Genomic DNA, 21,181 nt, shown 5'->3' on the forward strand with positions numbered 1-21,181 from the left:
TATTTGTGAGATATGGAGAAAAAAGTGAACTTTTAACATTTTCACTTGACCTTTGACCTCATGACCCAAAGCTCTCTCTGGGGAGTCTTTATTTGGTAGTTCATGTATACACCAAGTTTCAAGATAATACCTTCAGACATTGATAGATATAGGGGAAATAGTGAAATTTTGAGCATTTGACCTTGAACATGTGCACCCAAAAGTTGATAGGCATAACTTCACCCACTCATACATATACATGCCAAGTTTCATTAGGATACCTATGACCGTTTTTTAGATACGCTGTCCACAAAATTGATTACAGACGGAAGGACGGATGGACGGACAATCCAAAAACATAATGCCTCCAGCGACACTACGTGGTGGAGGCATAAAAATTAATATACATAATGCTTACATGAGTACAAAACATTTAAAGGGTGTGTACAGTTCTGGTCGAGGTGAGGATTTAGCTTTTAACGTTTTGCGAGATATTCAGAAACCACTCTATGAGATGTCAAAGAGCATGCAGTTCTAAGGGGTATCAAAAGTTTATTTGATGAAATTCGGTTTTGAAATGGCTGAGATATCAAAAAACAAGGTGAAACAAAGAGATCCTAATAAAGTTGTAGCATGTCGCATTTTATTATTAGCACTTTTTATGCCTCCGCCACGAAGTGGTGCCGGAGGCATTATGTTTTCGGGTTGTCCGTCCGTCCGTCCGTCCGTCTGTACGTCCGTACGTACGTCCGTCCGCTTTCGTTTACGCGATAACTTGAGTAATATTTACTGGAATTTTACCAAACTTGGTCCAAGTATGAAGTATGATGGGGCAATTATTTGATTAGATTTTGGGTGAAATCGGCTGAAGGTCAAAGGTCAAAGGTCAAGGTCAAATCATGAAATTGTATCCGTTTACGCGATAACTCAAGACTGGATGGAGCAAATTTCACCAAACTTTGTTGGAGGATGATGTATGATGGGACAATTACTTAATTAGTTTTTCAGTGAAATCAGACAGAGGTCAAAGGTCAAAGATCAAGGTCAAATCCTAAAATTTATCTGTTTACGTGATAACTCAAAACTGGATGAAGCAGCTTTCACCAAACTTGGTCCAAGGATGATGTATGATGGGACAATTAGTTGAGTAGATTTTAGTGACATTGGCAAGAGGTCAAAGGTCAAAAGGTCAAGGTCAAATGCTACAAATGTTGCAATTTCCCCCATATCTATGCAATGCCCGAAGGTATTTTCTTGAAACTTGGTGTGGACTTGTACTACTGCATAAAGATTCTCCAGAGAGAGTTTCATGTCATAAGGCCAAAGGTCAAAAGGTCAAAGGTTAGGTGAAAATGTTGCAATATTACTTTTCTCTCAAATGCTTCAATGTATCTTCGTGGAACTTGGTACATATGCATGTACTGTCTGGCAGGGATTATCTAGGGAATTTAGGGGTCATGGGTCAATAGTCAGGGGTCAAAGGTCAAAGTCAACTCCTCATAATTTTACTACTTCCCTCATATACTAGTATATGCAATGCTTGCATTATTAGTTTCAAAACTTAATACATGCATTACCTAATGGAGATTCTCCGTGAAATTTCCAGCCAGAAGGTCAAAGGTTAAGGGTCAAAGGCCAGGTTTCAATGCCCCCCCCCCCCCCCAAAAAAAAAATCTATTTTGTAAGGTCATCACACTCTTTCTTCGTACCTTGGAAATTACTCATTGCATAAACTTTCCCAAAATTCCCCAAATATGTGTACCTGCACTCTTAGAAAATTATAGCAAACCCAGTTCAAGACATTTCTGACAAACCTGTCATTTCAATATTTTGCCAGATATGTGAAACTGTCATGGATCACACATTGTGAAGACATTGTACTATACGCCTATTGGGACAATCATGCATTATGGCGGAGGCATCAGTCGCCATAGCGACATTTCTAGTTTTGATATCTCAGCCATTTGAAAACCAATTTTCATCAAATAAACGTTGAATCCTTCTTAAAATTACATGCTCTTTCATATTTCATAAGAGGCTTTTCATTATCTAACTTAGGAATGTTCAAAACATGAATCCCCACCTCAACCAGTACTGTACAGTCCCTTTAAAGGAACTTTGAAACACGTAAGTTTCAACAAAACATAAGTACAATATTATAATGATATCAACTTTGGTTTGGATAAATAAACAAGTAAGCAATACAATCTTAATTTGTAACCCTACATGGAAAAGAGGAATTCACTAGAAAAGCATAGCTTGTACAATATGTGAATTACTCTAGAAAGTGAGGGCATGTCAAGATCTGTCACGGACTCCATGTATGAAAAATTTTGATATTCTGATGTCAGGCGAAATAATCAAAAAAAAAAAAAAAGGATTATGACAACGACTACGACAAGGACAAGAACGAAAGCAGGGATGGAACAGACAGAAAATAAAAGATAGGCATGACAAAGAAAGGGAGATAAAGCCACATGTTTCTGTTACAGGCACGCGAGCTTTAAAAATCTAATACAAGTAGGGACAAGCCAGGCGTCATGGCTTTACGTATGTTGTGTCTAGTATCCAATGAATGAACTTCATATTGTTTGCAAAAATTCCTTGATTAGCTATAGTAAGGAATTTTGAGAATAGGATGTCAAGAGTGGGTCCCTGTGCTATAGATATCGCAGAGATGCCAACCTCTCTGACCTCAAATCGCTAATGCTAAAGCTAAAAAGCAGTAATTTGAAGTAAAAAACAGTAATGTTGTCAATGGCGGATCAAGAGGGGGCGCAACTGGTGCACACCCCCCTTTATTTTTTGTTAAAAACAAAAGAAATAAAAAGAAGAAAATGAAATGGAACCTGGAAGTAGCACCAGAAATATTAGTTGCGCTCCCCCCCCCTTTATAGAATTCCTGGATCCGCCACTCTTTTAGCTATATAATTTTGAAATAAACTCGCCCATGTATGAGACCTAGAGGCTCTAAACATAACATTACGACACATGCCGAAGTACCAAGCTGGTCACCAGCACGATAAAGATTCCAAACTATGCAATGTTCAGCGTTGATTGATAGCTAGATCTCTCCAATGAATGTGTAGCTAGTGCATGTATGTACCTCCAAAAACTTGCTGTGCTGGTTATGGACACTTCCACTACCCAGCAGGAGGGGAGGGGGAATACTGTCATCTTTTCATGAGAGCTTTTGTGTGAGCAGATGCGAAACTTTGTAGGGTGTTTCCAATTATTGTTTACAATAAAACACAGTCATACGTTTTTTAGGCAATTTCATTTTAGTGGATTTTAAACATCATTTTCCTACGTATTTCAATTTCTTTTCTTTATTGCAAAAATCTTATATGGTAGGATGTTTTGTGATACAACACACCTACACATATGCATCAAATGTGATATCTTGAACATTTTTGAAATCACTGCTCCCAAAGGTAAACTGGACCTTTAATCGAGTGATTAATCAATTTCTTTTTATTGTGTAGGGAACATATAAAATATTCAATCAAGCACACTATAATCGACTGTTCGATGTTTCCTACTAAATGGGCCAAAAGATAAGTTGTAGAATCATGATATCTATGCAATGATTCCTTTAAATCAACTCCTGAGCTAGTTCTTTGATCGATATTTCCAGGTTATTTACACGCTGTTTATTAACAGAATTACAGTGCGCATATTCTTTCGTCTGGCACCTGGGTCTGGCACCTGGTTTTGTGGAAATTTTTACAAGGGGAGAGGGGTGTGACGGGGTGTCAAGTTTCTTCAAACCGAAGAGACCGCATACAATTTCTTCGCCTCTGTATGCTATTGCATTTTTTCTCTTTATTCTTTGCTGGTAATGAACATTTATGAAGGTTGCTAGCATGTGGTTCTTTTTGTTGTGAGGTGTATGTATTTTCTTTTTTTAAAATAATTCTTGGGAGAAAAAAGAAGAGTAAAAGAGGGAGAAATGAAATAAAATGAAGGACACGTAGGCACAGCAAACCATCCTTCACAGCGAGCCATCCATCATTCACAGCGAGCCATCCTTCTTACACCAGCATTCATAGACCAGGAGCTGGCTGCTGGTCAATTTACCCAACCAAGCCCAAAAGGTTTGACCCCTCAGAGTTGTTGGGGCCACCCTCCTCATTAACAAAATGTGCGTCAGCCTGGTCCCTGAGGGTGGGTTCGGCCCCCAGGAACCCCCGAAAAGGCCCTCGGGCGGGTGTAATTTACCCCATGGAGCCCATGGACCAAACTTGGCCTAAATGAATGTCCTATGGGCGTACATAATCAAATATAAAAACTGACAAAATATCTGGTCGGGAAAGGGGTTGCCAGACCGCTTGTTTGCAGGTTCAAAACCTCGTTTTTGGTCAAGGAGTCTGCGCCAAGACTACACTGTCCCATAGGCCCTGTACTGTAGCGTCTCCCAACAGTCTGAGGGACAGTGGCAGTTAGTGCATGTAGTAGTCTTGGCGCAGACTCCTTTACGCTCAACAAGGGTTTGTGCCTGCAAACTACCTGTTAAACCCTGGGACCCAGGGTAGTTTGCATCAAGAAATTTACCATGCACACACACACACACACACGCACACACACACATGTTCACACATGACTCCATGTATACTAAGTATACCGTAACACTAAACATGTTCAGTGGTTTCTCAGTCATGATACCTTGCACATATTTATTATTAAACTAGCAGCACCCGTGGAAATCCACGGGTCTGAGGGCCTCATATTTAAAAAAAAATTTATTAATATTATTTTCGCCGCGTTTTTAGTAGTTAAAAAGAAAGAACTTTACTATTTTCTCCTTTCTTCTTTTGCACCCTCTTCTACCCATGGCCATCCCCTCCTAACACCTGAGCTGAGGAGCCGGTCCATGGAATGGGACTTTAAAATCGCCCCGCTTGCTGTTATCACAGATCAACTTAGCAGCACCCGTGGAAATTCGAGGATTGTCTTCTTTGCCCATAGATTCTTCGGGGGCAAAGAAGCACGGGGGGGGGGGGGTGCCATTGACATTTTGCCCTGCATATCTCCCCCTTCCCCATGCCATTCGCCCTCAGTCTCGACGCCCGTTGAAAAAAAAAATACATGAGCCCTATCTGGCCCGAACGCACACACATCTTTTCTCTTCATGAAAAAGCTGAAAAGTGGCGTATGTCATGAATAATATTCATTTTACCACGTCATTTAAAAAAAACCCCACACAACAACAATATGTTTACATATCCTTGCCCGTTTATCTGCTTCAGACTGTACATTATCATTATTATCATTATTATATGAATACTATTATTGTATCATCATTTAATAAATATTATTTTGGGAGGGGAGATGATATATAGTCATTATAGGTTTAATAAGTAGCCATCCGTGGGTATCCATGGGTCTCAGGGACTCATATTTTTTCTTTAATATTTCTTTTCCCACGTTATGGGAAAAAGAAGATTTTTGTCTTCATTTGCTCCATCTTTTTTATTTTTATCACCAAAACTTGGTGTGACGGACTATAGAATCACCCATTTAATTTCCACTTGTAACTTCAAAAATAGGCGGTCGGCAAAGCGAGGTTTTCCCCTACGTCCGCACGTGTCTTATGAATATTCATGTTTATAACAGCTATGCAATATATACGAATGGACAGCGGCGCGTGTAATCTGATAAAGGCATGATCGGCAAGGATAAAAATTTAAGTGGATATTTAGCCGTCCTAAACAGTCTGACTACAATGATACCCGACGTGAGAGCAAACTAAATGACGTACCTGAGCTGCATATATAGCATCCTGTAGTTGTGCAAAATACAATAAAATAACAGCATTCACTGTTTTCATTTGGGCACGCCAATGGCAAACTGTACGTAAATGCCCTTGTATGACCGAGCCGTGTATTACCATATGAGAGCCCATATCACGTACACGCAGATAGTGTGTTTCATGTAACCATCGTCAATACATACACCTTTAGGCGCAAGCCTGTAATCTGATATGGAAAGGCACGATCGGCAAGGACAACATTTAAGTGGATATTTAGCTGTCGACATCACTGCTAAACAGTCCGAGTACAATGATACGCGACTTGAGAGTAAACTGAATGACGTAGCTGAGCTGCAGAGGATCCTGCAGTTTTGGAAATAAAATACTGCATTCGTAGCTTCCCGCATCATGATACGCAATGCAACACAGCGACAGGCTCAATGCATACACATATCTCTCTGCGATATATTGCCCGTACTCGGTACCCATAGTGCGTGTATCATGTCTCCGCGAATGATCAGCTGGGCGAGCGAGAATGCCCACTGTGCTACCACAGATTGTATAGAGTTCTGTGTGTGCGACCCGAGCCTGCGCAAGCTGTATATAACCTGTATACATCGTGTGCGTGTGTGTGTGTCCGAGAACGATGATAGAGCTTTCGCCACTGTATTTTGGGAGGTCTGTAAAAGGTATCCCCTACCTTTAAGCTCCTTTATCAAAGTGAGGCAGTCCTCACGAATTTAAAAAAAATATGTTGTTGTTGTTGGTACCTCAGAATGGTCTCATATTCAAGTAATGTGCAGTTTAATGCTTCCAGGTTAGCGTCCCTGGTCAGTGACGGGGCATTAAGCTGCACATTACTTGAATATGAGACCGTTCTGAAGCAAAAAGATTTTCACACAATAGATATACAATGAACTCTTGAATGAATCCCATAAGGATTGGAACAATCATCTCCCAGCATTTCCACTGATTCCCACTGATCAGTTACTAGCCTTTCCCTTTAAGTGCGCGCGGCAAATGCTTGTTTATTGTGACATCACTGACCAATTTCTTCAGTTACGATGCGCACAAACATAACTGAGGAACGTCCTTAAGTTGTTGTAGATAGTATGTACACACATCAGTTATAGGATTGGAGCTCTAAGGTTAATATATAAGTCGTAGGCATTTAAGAGGTTGCTATAAGAGATGTTTTTTCTCTTATAATCTGTGAATCTACGCAAATTCGCTTTTTTTCCTGTTCTTTTTGAGTTTGATACCAGTAAATGATTGGTTATTCCGTTGACACATGGACTGCCTGGTTAATTCTGTCCCGAAGGGCCCCAGTTCTTACAGACATGTAGGTAAGCTCTAATTCTATTACAGTGGGGAATGGTGCCATTCGCACAGATATATTATATTCGACCACCCTAGCAATTATCCCTGCCAACTTGGGTGAAAATCTGACCATACCTTTTCAAGATAAAAATGTAAAAATTGGCCCCATTTTGGTTCCCCCTTCAGCCTATCCCCTAATCTAACACAAACAAACTTGAAAGTACAGTCACTTATCACTAAGGAATCAGTGAAAACCTGTCATGTGTTTTCAAGAAGAAGATGAAAATGTGAAAACTTTATAGCTCACTTGAACCTTTGGCTCAGGTGACCTAAGAAAAGAAAGAAAGAAAGAAAGAAAGAAAAAAGAGAACTCACATAATCTGATTTGCCACTAGCCTGAAAAAAGCATTTTGAGACAATTCAGCTAATTGGGGGTTTTAAAGGTGCATGGTCCCGGTGTTTTAGTCAAATGCGTACGCGGGCGCACTGCGCAAGTTTCCTATAGAGACCTACGCTATCAACTCCTCTTTAGCGCTTACTCTTTGGCCCACTTCCCCGACTTCCCCGAGTCTGAAGAAGTCCGATTCACTGTAGTCAGTGGTCCGATCACAGTTCGGCTCATGATTCGGCTGAGGGGGATGACAGCTTTAGCAAACTTCTTTTGTGATGTCATAATAACAAGCACATATGCACGCACCTTGGCATTACTACAGACTGCGCGATGCGCGAAGACAATGAAGGCAACGTTACTTAGCAACACCTACGCACTTTACTCTTGATGACAGCTCAACTTCGGTAATCTTCATATCAATGCTAACGGTGATCAGCAGTATCATCAACAGCACCCTCTACACTACCGGGACTGTGCACCTTTAATTGTGTTCTGACAGAATTACCCCTTCACATCTATATTTCAAGATTAGAAGCACAAAATCCACTATGGGCAGTGTTATACTGTTTTTGTAAACCTCTTCCCCACTCCCAAGGCTGCTTTTTCTCTGATTTATACCCACGAGAAATGTGAAAGTGTCCATGAAAACCCTACATAAAGTTTACAGGCAGTCACTAGTAAGTGTGATACTAATTACACCTCAACTTCTCTGATCATCCCCTCACAGAGGTTGCAATGGTGTTTAAAATTCCCATTTTGTTTCACACAAAATATAGGGTGACTCAGTGCACTTGAACAGACCCTGGAGCAGAATGAAGAACCTTGCATTTTTCAAAAGTAGCCTAGTAGTATGTTTATTTTCTGTCATTATCTTAGTAGATAAGGAACATCAATTAAAGCCACAAATCTGCTATTTCAGAATTTGATGTGAACTAAGAATCCTACCTTTTTGAGGGCATTGTGATGCAAGGTCACAGTTGGAAAGCTCCCAGTTCTCAGAACACAATGATGTCACCAAAATATCTCATTTCCACAACCACATAAGGCCTCTAACATGAGAAGTAAAATATGACATTGTAATGGGACCCCATTTCCCACAAACCTATTTTTCAATTTTGTAGCTGTGCCCACTTCGTATCATCAGAGCATCATGCAAACATCCTCTTTCTTTGCAGAATCTCCTCCTTTGTCAATAGATTGATTTGGTAATTCTTGAAATAATTACTTGTAGATATGATTGAAACTGGAGTGAATCAAAAATAATTCTATGTAGTTTTACATTGGATTGTCTCATTTTCTGTGGGAGCATTTATCTGTATCATGGGTTTGTACGTCTATTTTGCAGAGGGGCAATTCCGCAAAATATGTTACTTTCCCTAAAAATCCTAAATCTGCTGTAATTTAAAAAATATATGAGCTACAGGGACAAATTTAGTATCAAATGCTAAAATTTGTCAAGTCCTTTCATTTGAGTGGTATTTTGATACAATTAAAGTGCATTTAAGCATTCTTTTCTTAAAAAGCCCCATATTGAGGCAAAAATTTTGATAATTTTTGTAAAAACACACAATCTTTGACTCTCATTCCGTAATCAGCAACACTTCAGCATTTAAGTGGTTTGGGGTTACGAATGAACCCCCCCCCCCAAAAAAAACAAAAACAAAAAAAAAACACCAAACAAACATGCACTAATTTTAGCCTTATCTGAGATATGAACTGTGTTAAGATATGAATATTGGGACTTTAAAAAGTGGACAAAGTTGTAATGTCCATAACGCTAAAAATGTAATGTCTGTAATGCTACATTTGTGAACCTGTAGAGTAAATGCTGAATATGTTGTACACAATAATCAATCTACAACTTAAACAGGATCTGAGCATTCATTTCAGGAAAAAAAATGCTTTTACTTGATGCCTAAACCAAAAAAACACTAATATTAGCCATGTCTGAGATATGAACTGTGTTAAAATATGAATATTGGGACTTTAAAAAGTGGACAAAGTTGTAATGTCTGTAATGCTTAAAATGTAATGTCCGTAACGCTACATTTGTGAACCTGTAGAGTAAATGCTGGATGTGTTGTACACAATAATATTATCAACCTACAACTTAAACAGGACCTGAGCATTAATTTCAGAAGAAAATTGCTTGTACTTGATGCTCTGATTCATAAATATCTCAACACATCTAAATGGAGGTAGATTATCGTGTCCAAAAAATGTAATGTTCGTAATGGCAAGCATTTTGTGTAATATCTACCAAATGATTTACAGTAAGACCCCGTTTACAGTGCGAGGCTCGGCCGCGGCTCGGCCGCGGCCGAGTCCAGCCCCGCTTCAGTGTAAACGCGCAAAAGGCCAAATGCGAGGCCAAAATTGGCCTCGCATTTGGCCTCGCTCTGGAGGTGGTCTCGGCCGCGGCCGAGCCGCGGCCGAGCCTGGCCTTTTCTTGGTGTAAACGCAAACTGGGCCAAATGCGCGGCCAATTGCGCGGCCAGTTTTAGTCTGGCTTCCAAACCCTCTGCCTGTATCTTTCGCTGTTCAGGATATTAACCCCCTCAACGTCGAAAACTAGTATAGTTTAAGGTGGTTTTGTCCTGCAAAGGATTTTTTCCTTCGGCAAAGGCCTTTGCCCGAACGGCGACTTCATCGCCACGAAATTCATTTGGCAAAGGGTCTGAAAACCAGGCTATACCAAATTGCGTTTGTTTACAAGCAGAGCGCCACTACGACAAAATATTGAAAGGTTTGAATCAAAAGCGCGGCCGAGCCCAGCAGTGTAAACGGACAAAATTGCGAGCCTCGGCCGCGCAATTGAGGCCGGACTCGGCCGCGGCCGAGCCGCGGCCGAGCCCGGCCCCGCACTGTAAACGGGGTCTATCTGATCAAAACTCGGACTGTTAACATTCAGGATGACTTGATTAGAATAAACCATGAATGGATTAAGAATGATTATGGTGAGTTGTTGAATTAAGCCCACAAAGTCACAAAAGAATTATCTCAATGTAATGTCCGTAATGCTGGAATTTCCCAGAGGCCTGTTGCCATCAGTTGAATATGGCACTGCCTAGTGCAATATGTCAAATCTAGTGGCACTGCTTAAAGCAATCAGGTGATGAAATTTGAAGAGGTGATTTATACAATAAAGACAATTTTGAAATCTGCATACAGCTGCATGTTATCACAGACTTTGCTTGGTAACAGTAGTGTGAATGGATGCCTATCCTAGTGTAGGGGGCAATTGTATGTTGTTAACATATTTTGCACATCACAGTCTATGAAGTTGATTGATCAGAACCCTTCTCCCCCACCCCCATTTAACTTGTCCTGCCCCCAGTTTGTCCCTCCTAATCAAAATCCTGGCACTCAGTAAACGCTTGGCAACTACAATGACAAGCTTTGCCTTTCTTGCTACATCGCAATCATCAGGTTATAAAAAGGTACATTCAAGGGCAAAGTTCATTAGTTCTGAATGCAAATTTTTCCAGTGTGTGAAAATTTGTCTTAGTTCTGTTGAAAATGTGGATCAGAAAAGGCTTCCAATGACAATGCTATAGAGCTTGAGTAGATTACAGATAAGATAAATTCTTAAGACAAATACTGTAATAGATAATTTTCCCACATTACATGTCAATTTACAGTTTAAAATTCATTTTATGTGCTGATTTTACTTTATTGATTTCTTATCCTGATTTGAATGTGTTGATAAATAATTTGAATAATGAGTTACTTAAATTGTCAAACAGGTTTTGTGATAACAGATTAACTGTAAATATTGAAAAATCAAAGTATATTTGTTTAAAGGTAGGGGATACCTTTTACAGAACTTCCAAAATGCAGCAAAACATTAAATATGAACCTCAGGGGACTTGTTTAGGCCACTGCTTAGAAATTTGGAAGTCAACAGTTATCTACAATTTGAATAATGCACAAAACTCAACTACTCAGTAGTTCTGTGTGTCAGCCACACTTAAGCCTTTTTGTTGCAGTCTTCTGTATTTTTTATCTATAAACACAAATCTTAAAGTATAAGAGCTGATGTAATAACATATAGAGTGTGTGGCAAAAATGTATATAGAAATGTTTGTAAGTTTTGATGAACTTTATTCACAAAATATACATGATGGACACACATGCAGTGCATGGGTCTGCAAAGGTAGCCTAGTAATGTACTGGAATTTACGGTGAGCCCCGAAAAAAATTCCATTCAAAATCTAACGGTCAATAAAAATGTACTAAATGTTACCTTCCACTTTCAATACTTTATGGGAGTTTCTAAAATGATACTCTCTTCAACATACCACTGTGTTTACACAACTCTTCATTTAAGGCATGCAAATGGGATTCCCTACCTTTAAGGTAAGAAAAAGAGTTTCCGGATTTGGAATTTTGTGGTGTAAAAATAAATGATGTAAAATTATCTTGAGTAGAATATACACAATTTTTATGGGGTTTATACTGACTGCAATTTGAACTGGAAAAAGCATGTAGCCATGATGAACAAAAGAATTTTGAGAAATATTGGAGTAATCAATAGGCTAAAAGGTATTTTACCAATTAAGGTTTTGATTTTGTCATATAACAGTTTAATCTTATCTCATTAGGTGATCCGAGTATCCTCTCGGATCACCTATTGTATTTGTACTGATTCTTTCTTCTTCTTTATTTCTTTCTCCTCAAATCTTGTGCAGAGGTTAACTTCCACCTATCACTTTCAAACTTATACCATATATGTATCACGTCCTAAGGCGTCCTAAGATCTAGTGTATCAGTGTGATCAGTCAATCGTGACGTCATTATGATGTCATTATCTGAAATCACGTTTACATTCATATCTCATTAACGGAATGGAATTTTTCAATGAAATTTACATCTCATATAGTTCAAGTCAAGCTCTATTTATATATTTCATAAGATTTAATCACGTTCATCGTGAACGAGCACGTATACGCGCGTTGAAATTTTAGCATGCTCCAATCGAGCTAAAAATTGTTTGGGACACATTTCAGGTCATTTAGAGCATTTCAAAAAAAAATCGACGGACGAGTACGCGCACATATACGCACGGGCAGCTCGTATGCAATATAAATTCCCCATTTTTTCACATGGATCAGATGTCTTACATGTCAAGGAATAATTCTACCAAGTTTCAAGTCAATGCGACTCAATATGACGTCCTATGGGCCCGTCAAAGTTGAAATTCCGCGCGCACGTCAATGGCGATATACAGTGGAACTATGCAAAAAAAAACTGCCAATATTAAATCCAATTTTACTCGTCAGGATGGACGGTGACCCCCCATTTTCTTTACATATTCTGAAAGCTGATGAGTTGAACATGTCATTTCATGGGTTGGCGATGCTGTAAAAATGATTATAAGATATCAAATTTCTTAATGAAATAAAAAAAGTAAATTTTCAAAATGACGTCATCAAATTTCAAGTTCACTGGAGCGTATCTCACTTATCCTTTGCCGATTTTCACCCAGATTTCAGCAAGTTGTAGGTTATTAAATGCTCTTTCACAATGTAACATCAAAATTTTGATTAGATGACGGCATCACCTCGTAAAAATGAATTGAAAGTAACCATGTCAAATTTGACCAGTTTACGTGTTATCTCTATGGGAGTGCACTTTTTCCGGAAATGAAAATTGACATGACTATTTTTATCAAGCTCTAGCTCACTTATCCTTCGGTGAATTTCTCCCAGATTTTAATATGTTGTAGCTGAGACTTTGGCCATCGTAAGTGTGCCCTTCATTTTTTCATACGACGTCGAGATCACATCGAAAAACTTGGTTGAAACTGGCACTTGGCTTCGATGTATCGTCATTTTGCTTAATACACAGAGCCTATGGGGGATGAAATAGGTCATTGCATAGCGCATCGGACTTGTAATCTAAAGGTCCCGGGTTCGAGCCTCACCCCTGGTTTTTGCTTTTTTTTAAAAAACACTTTTTTCTTCTTTTTCTTTATTTATTCTTATTCTCCCTTCCAAACTTTATCTTTTTCTGATTCTTTTATGCTTCTCCTTGGAATTTCTATACAATACCTTAATTTTTTCTTTATTTTTCTTTCTTTCTTCCACTTTCTGTGCAATAGATCAACACAACCATGGCTATCAACCCCATATTTTGCACATGCTTAGTTCATGTCAAGAACATCATTTCATAAAATAACAACTACTCGTAGGTAAATTAGGGTCAAAGGTCAAAAGAGTCTAATCCTGTATCTTAGTAAATACACATCCTATCTTTCCCACATTTTGCACATGTAAGGAACATGTTGCAAGAATCATTTCACAAAATAACAACTTTTTGCTCAGAAGCAATCTTGGCTGTGTAAAGTGGGGTCAAAGGTCAAATATACTTCCTTCTGTAATCTCATTAGTGTATATGGTATCACCGTCATATTTTGCACACATATGGACCTCGATAGACGGATCATTTTCTAAAATAATGACGCTTTGGTCGGACGCCATTTTGGCTGTGCAAATGAGCTATTATTGCTTCAGGAGTATATTTTTTCTGGAAATGAAAAATGACATGACTGTCTTTATCGAGCACTAGCTAATTTATCCTTCAGTGAATTTCTCCCAGATTTTACTATGTTGTAGATGAAACTTTGGGCTATCGTTCTTGTGATCCATATTGTAATTGGCAGTCGGGATTACGTCCAAAGACCTGGTTGAAATTGACGCTTAGCTTCAATGTCGGGAGATATGTCTTTCTTTCGGTAACTTTCTTTGCAATAGCTCAAGATAAACACGTCCTTTCACCCCCGCATTTTGCACGTTTAGTCCATATCAAGTACATCTTTTTCATAAAATAACAACTACTTCATCAGACACTGTATTTTCTAGGTAAATTAGGGTCAAAGGTCATAACATTTATTTCCGAATATATTGGATCACCTAATTTGTCAGTGTTGACAAATTCCAAGTATAGTTTGAATTGTTGTAATGCTGTATGGGCAAATACTCACCAATCAAATTTACACGACACATTTATCCTTTAAAAAAGAGCAATTCGATTCTGTACAAACTCGCATTATAAAGCGTAGTCAATGCCTTTGTTTCTGAAAATGAATGTTTTGAAAATATATCAATTGAATAAGTTTAATATTCTTATGTATATACTCAAACATAAAATGAATTTGTTACCCGAGATGTTTTCTGATGTTTAAATCTAATGATCAAATTCATGGTTATAACACTCGAAATAGTATTAAATATCATTTATTTAACCCTATCTCTGTCACATAGACAAAGCCAGAGTGCTCAGACATTTTGCAGAGTGCAGACATGGGATTGTTGACGGCCAATTTTGATTGTTATGATTGACATTAATGTGTCATGTTATACATCATTTGAAAGCTTATGGTCTAATCTTTCATATTGCATAATAATCTGAGTGAGGGCACCCTCAAATTTTAAGAAGAACGCCGTCTTATGTCACAATTATTTTTGCAGACTTACTTCTACATGTTACCACCTCATTTTCTCACACAACATGCTCTTGCATCCCCAAAAGGTCTACACAAATGTTATAGAGAATTTATTCAGCTTTCATATGATGTGATTTTTTTCGTAAGTAGCATTAGTACTTTTCATTTTATGAACAAAAGTGTGTGGCAATTACAACCTACATTTCACACTTTTCGCATACTTTCTGATTTTATGAATGAAATGTTGGCCTGAAACAGGGTTCTTGTTATTTTTTTTTTTTGACAGCAGGTAATTAGTCATTCACAGGCGATTACCAAATTGGGCGGGGTTCAGGGGCAGCGCCCCGACGGGGAGTCAAGGGGGCAGCGCCCCCTTGAAGCTGAAAGGAAAATAGCATTCTGGAGGGCCATTAATTAGTGGCTTAAAATGACACCAGAATTACACTCTCTACAGACTGTAAGAAATACAAAAATACACAAGTTTAGAAGGAAAACTGCAGGCAAAAAATTTTTTACAATCTCCAATGACCATGTTATGATGTGCCTGCTACATCCTATTCCTACTGCTTCAGATTTCTGACTACATGAACTTTTTGGGGGGTGGCCCGACGTTATAGTGTCGAGCCCTGGCTGCGCGGACAAAACAAATGTCAATTTCATGTTTTTTTTTTTGCAGTAAATATTCTGGATATAAGTCTGGATTGTGTAATTATATATTATTCAGACTTATGTTCCATTTTGCACAGTTCGAAAATACCCCAATGTTCATCATTGTAATAATAATAATAATAATACAGGGTACTTATAATGCGCCAGTTCCACATAGTTAACGTGCTCAAGGCGCAGTACAAGAAGTAAGTTATGAAATACAAAAATCCTTACACAAACATGCACATGAAGATGAATGACACAATAATGATAATGAAAAAATATACATCATAATATACAATTCTACTGGAAAATGGTCATGAACAAATGAGTCTTGAGGGCAACTTTAAAGGAGTCAACATTCGAAATGTGACGGATAGCTTGAGGCAACTGATTCCACAGGTAAGGTCCAGCATGTGCAAACGACCGATCCCCCCACGATTTCTTCGTTTTTGGAACAACAAGCAATCTACAATTGGATGACCTTAAACATCTGGAAGGATTATAAAATGTCAGTAAATTAACATTGTACTCTGGGGCAGATCCATGTATGCAATGAAAAACAAATAGCAATAGTTTAAATACAATGCGAGATTCAACAGGTAACCAATGCAATGAGGACAAAACAGGGGTGATGTGAGTATTTCTCCTGGTAAGGGTAACAACGCGGGCTGCTGAATTTTGCAATTTTTGTAACCATGAAAGTTGAGATTGTGGTAGCTGAAATAGGAGTGCATTACCAAAGTCAAGTCGTGATGATATAAGAGCATGAACTATTTTTTCTGTGGCTGAACGAGTTAAAGGGGAAGGCTAGTAACTGATCAGTGGGAATCAGTGGAAATGCTGGGAGATGATTGTTCCAATCCTTATGGGATTCATTCAAGAGTTCATTGTATATCTATTGTTGTGTGAAAATGATTTGCTTCAAAACGGTCTCATATTCAAGTAATGTGCAGATTAATGCTCCGTCACTGACCAGGGACGCTAACCTGGAAGCATTAAACTGCACATTACTTGAATATGAGACCATTCTGAAGCAAATCATTTTCACACAACAATAGATATACAATGAACTCTTGAATGAATCCCATAAGGATTGGAACAATCAACTCCCAGCATTTCCACTGATTCCCACTGATCAGTTACTAGCCTTCCCCTTTAAATACTTGCGAATAATGCCCAAATTGCACAACTGATATCTCACAGATTTACAGACAGCAGAGATCTGAACAGACATGGACATTGTAGAATCAAATAATATTCCAAGATTTCTACATGATTTAGATGGAGCAATAACCACATCATTGTCAACCGTCAAAGAAGGAAGACTAACCTTGTCAAGTAGAACCTTGGAACCAATAAATAACAACTCTGACTTTTCCTGATTTAACTTCAATGAATGCGAGCTCATCCACTTTTTGATATCATGGATGCAAGCCTCAAGTTTCTGAATGATGTTAACGACATTTGGTTGGGTAGGCAGCTTTGCCTACTGGATCACTTGCACATGGCTCACTTTGCGATCTGCTGCTCAGGGGATTAGGCGCGTATAGTAACAGTGGCAACTCTCAGTGATTGGAGAGAAGTGCATGTAAATTTTGCGCAGCGGAATCTCGGTGAAAGTGGTATAATACGGCAAATCACTGTGCACACGCAAGTGCTGGCAAGTAAAGTGGAATCGGTAATAGCCCGCGTGCGATGCGGGTATGTTGCACGCGATTGACGATCTAGCCAAAATACAGTTGCCCTCAAAAAACCGCATACCTCGAGCGTCCAGCAAGCGACTGTCGAGAATGCGTTTGAAGGAAGCCCAAAAATATTTTTTTAAGGGGGAAGAAACAAAAAACTGAGGCATGGCACGATATAAAGCATGGCAACACTGGAAATTATGTGTGGCGCAAAATTGGCTGCTACAATTTACGCCCCGCCACTCGTAAAACGCCTGGCGAGGACGGTGCTCATTGCAGAGTAATTGCACCCTACTGTCGAGTCTGATACCTGTAATATCATGGGCATGGACTGAGGGTGAGAGGTATGGCAATTTCTCTGCTAGATTTACTAGCCTGAACTATCCATCATAAGATAGTATCTGGGAAAGTTGCCCCATAAGGAGAGTTGACACCGAGTGATAATTGGTCAGAGCTGAATAAAGCCTCAGATTTGTGTATGTACCATTTTAGAAATCTTACTGGACACCATGATTTGCCATACTCTACAGACAAAAGAGTTTAAAGTGATGGAATGAAAAATTATCCAGCAGGGACTGTGGCCTCGTCTCTGACTATGACTGCGTAGGTGGGAGTTTTGCCTGCTGCCTCATGCACAGTGGCATTCTCTTTGGACTTGGTCATTATGGATTTTGAAGTGTCGGCAGGAGCTTTACTGCTCTTCGCACTCTTTTGGGGCATGTTTTCGCCATTTTGTTGGGAAGACATTTGGATATTTCGGACTTATTCAGTCTTTTTTTTCCATCCTCTTTAGTGCTAGTACTTATCTCCCACTCCATGCACCAGAACGGAATGGATGGGTGAGACTTGTTTGATTTGCTATCTTGTTTAGGTGGCACGACTATCGATCATGGAGCCTTTATATAGTGGACTCCCATTATAACGAAGTCCTGGGGACTGGCAGTTTTCTCTCGTTATATCGAAATTTCGTTATAACTGAAAATAAACAATAAAAATACATAAAGTGGATAACGTTACGGCCCGAATTTTTACTTAGTTATACCCGTGTTCGTTATAACGCGAGTGCACTGTAATTCCTAGTCAGCAAATTAGAGAAAGAATACAGACAACAGGAATTTCAAGGGTATGAATAGGCTTAATCAGAACTATTACTGAATGTGATTAATACCTCCACCTAGACCTGAGGGAGTTAGCTCATTCCTCATTTTTTTTGTATGCTTTTTATTGATTGAAAAAAAAAAATATCACTTTGCTCAAAAAATGAGAAAGCAGTTTGAGCCACAAGTTTTGCAACCGACCAACCGACCACCTGGCCACCTGACCTCAGAGTAATTCTTATTTTCCTCCATACACACTATGTGTGGGTGGGGGTATAATATGTGACCCGCTACAACAAAAAGGTCCTAAAGTCGCGCACGGTCGAAGCCGTGAAAATCGAGTTTGAAGTCAGAGCATCATAATTGGTCAAAATGTACGATTTTCTGATTTTGACATATTATTGGAGTCTGACATGTTTTCTATCATCTGTCGAAATTTTGAAGCAAAATGATGAAAGGAAAGACCAAAAAATAGCGTTTTTCTGGGCCATGTTTTTGGCGTTTCAACCAAGCAGAAACCGGTTCGAAAATTTGGATTGAGCGCCACATACAGGCTCTGCCCCTAACAACGACCGGAGTGATCTCATTGGTCAGTTTGCTGCTTGCCGCTAACCGAAGCGTGAAGCTCGCACACTGCTAAGTCGACTGGTGCGTGCGGGCGGGGTGCGCTATGCCTAGCCGCTTCTCCTGGCATCCTGGTCACTGATTGGTCGGTGAGGAGACCGCCGACGCTGTGCTTGAATGAGCATTTCGGGGGTTGCTAGGGTTTACCTTCCGGAGGTGAAAACTGACTACGTGCCCCTTGATCGCGATTGCGCAAGGAAAACTTTTAGGGCGCTTTTCTCGAAACAGGGATTTCTTATACGTCTCGACATGCTCTCTTTTAAACATCGATATCTCCGCACCCGATTATTTACATAAGATGTGTTATATATCAATTTAAAGCAGAAAGATTAGGGAATTTTGTCATGCAATTTTCAAATAATCGACCTCACCCGACTTTAGGATCATTTTGTTGTAGCGGGTCACATATATAATTGCAAAAGCAACAGTGCATTTGAGTCAAATAAGGATATTTCGTCTCAACTGTTGAAGATCTGCTGGGGAAATACAAAATGTATAGCCCTTGCAGAAAAAAAAAAAGAGAAAAAGACGAAGCATGTGTATGTGCATGGTCTTATATACAGTGCAGGAACAGGGCTCCCTGGGCAGTTGCCTGGTCACTGGGGTTAGTTATGATCGGCATAAGAATGGCAAATGTTAAATGATAGGCAAGTAAAGCGATATGAAGTAGATACAAGTTGTACATTGGGTTTGGCTTACCTAGGGATCCTTCCTCACTAACACCCACAAGGAATCCTGCTATGATGATGACACAGCACAGAATGGCACGGAATGAGGTTGTCTGCTTTAACATGAAGTACGACAGGCTCTAAAAGGGAAAAGTATGATAACAAGAGGCAATAGTACATCAACAAAATGGTAGAAAAGGGTTGAATATCAGAGTTAAAACTCTTCATAAACTTTCAGATGTCACCATCTTTCTATTTCAGATGTGCCAGATTTAACATATGCACACAAGAAATTTCAGACTTGATGCAGATATTCCCATGTCCAGCTACTTACTAATGGGGATCCTGAGTGAGAAATTAGGACTAAGATAGGCAAAAATGTGGGTCACTGAATGACCTACTTTCATCAAAATATTGGCCTGTTTTTGACGATGTCACAAGTAGCCTAATACGCTCTCTTCTCTGCCAACCAACCACAGGCACCTTGCTCCCTACACAGTTCGAACTATTGCTTGATGGGAAATGGAAGACAATATTCTTAATCTGAGTTCAGAAGTGGAAACCCATGAAGAGGAGGAAAGAGGAGATGATACTGAGTCATGATCCTCAAATTCAAACAGTGATGATGGATATTTAGGTGATTTTAGACCATGAAACAACCAAGACTCCGCTGCTGATGCCATTGTTGTGGCTGGAGAGCCGGCTGCAGTTACACGTACAGGGGCGAGCTGAGACAGCTACATGATTGTGATGATAATGATGAACAGTTTTGCAAGGAGAAATGTGACTGCCCAGCTAAAAACCCACAAAAAGTAACAAACTTGGATCTCTGTAATACACCAAAATATGTCAATTGGGTTGAATGACTCAAATTCTTAAAGTTTGTTTTACCACGGAGGGCAATCTTTTCTCCACCTTCTGCCAAAATTTGGCGGCTTAAAAAAACAAGAGACCTGGGGGTCTCGTGCTCACCCGAGTATCACAAGTTCACCTTTCATGCATTCTTGCAAACTCTTACCTGAGAACATTGGAAACTTGGGGGCAGGGGCAGCTTTGAGAGCTGGGGGCGTAGAGTTCATTTGCATATTTTCCATCACACTGGCAAAAATACCTGTCAAGTACACTGTACTTTATAGAAGGTTGGACTATGCAGTTTGGGAAAAAAACAAAACAAAACAAAACAAAAAACCTCATACAGCTCTATCACTTCTGATTCTAGAGAAGAATATTATTGAATATTCCTTAATTTAGGAGGTTTGGGCCCCCTGGGGCCCCCAAGGAAAGCAAGATGCCAATTCAAACACTTTGAGATCCTATCCCCCTAGGAATGCTGCTTGCCAAGTTTGGTGAAAATCCATTGTTTTTTTTTTTCAGCAAGAAAATGTACAATTTAGGTCTGCATTTGGATCCCTCCCCCTTCCCCCAACTCCATGGGGCAGGGGGTGGGGGCAGCCCTGGATCTGCAATGAACAAACTTGGAACTAAAGTCATCAATGTACAAATTAGTGGTATTAAAGGGATCATATAGTTTTGGTTGAGACCTAATTTCAGGTTTCTAACATTTTTT

General features: G+C 39.4%; 1 protein-coding gene across 1 annotated transcript in view; it reads right to left on the minus strand.

The window, feature by feature from the left end:
• LOC140240605 (GDP-fucose transporter 1-like) overlaps positions 1-21,181 on the minus strand; it is a 118,618-nt gene that overhangs the window by 9,686 nt on the left and 87,751 nt on the right. Inside the window, exon 5 of the mRNA XM_072320366.1 lies at positions 19,646-19,754. Within this exon, the coding sequence (XP_072176467.1) occupies positions 19,646-19,754 (109 nt within the window). The remainder of the gene's footprint in view (positions 1-19,645; positions 19,755-21,181) is intronic.

Source organism: Diadema setosum, chromosome 2 (assembly GCF_964275005.1).
Source record: "Diadema setosum chromosome 2, eeDiaSeto1, whole genome shotgun sequence".
NCBI classification, from domain to species: Eukaryota; Metazoa; Echinodermata; class Echinoidea; order Diadematoida; family Diadematidae; genus Diadema; species Diadema setosum.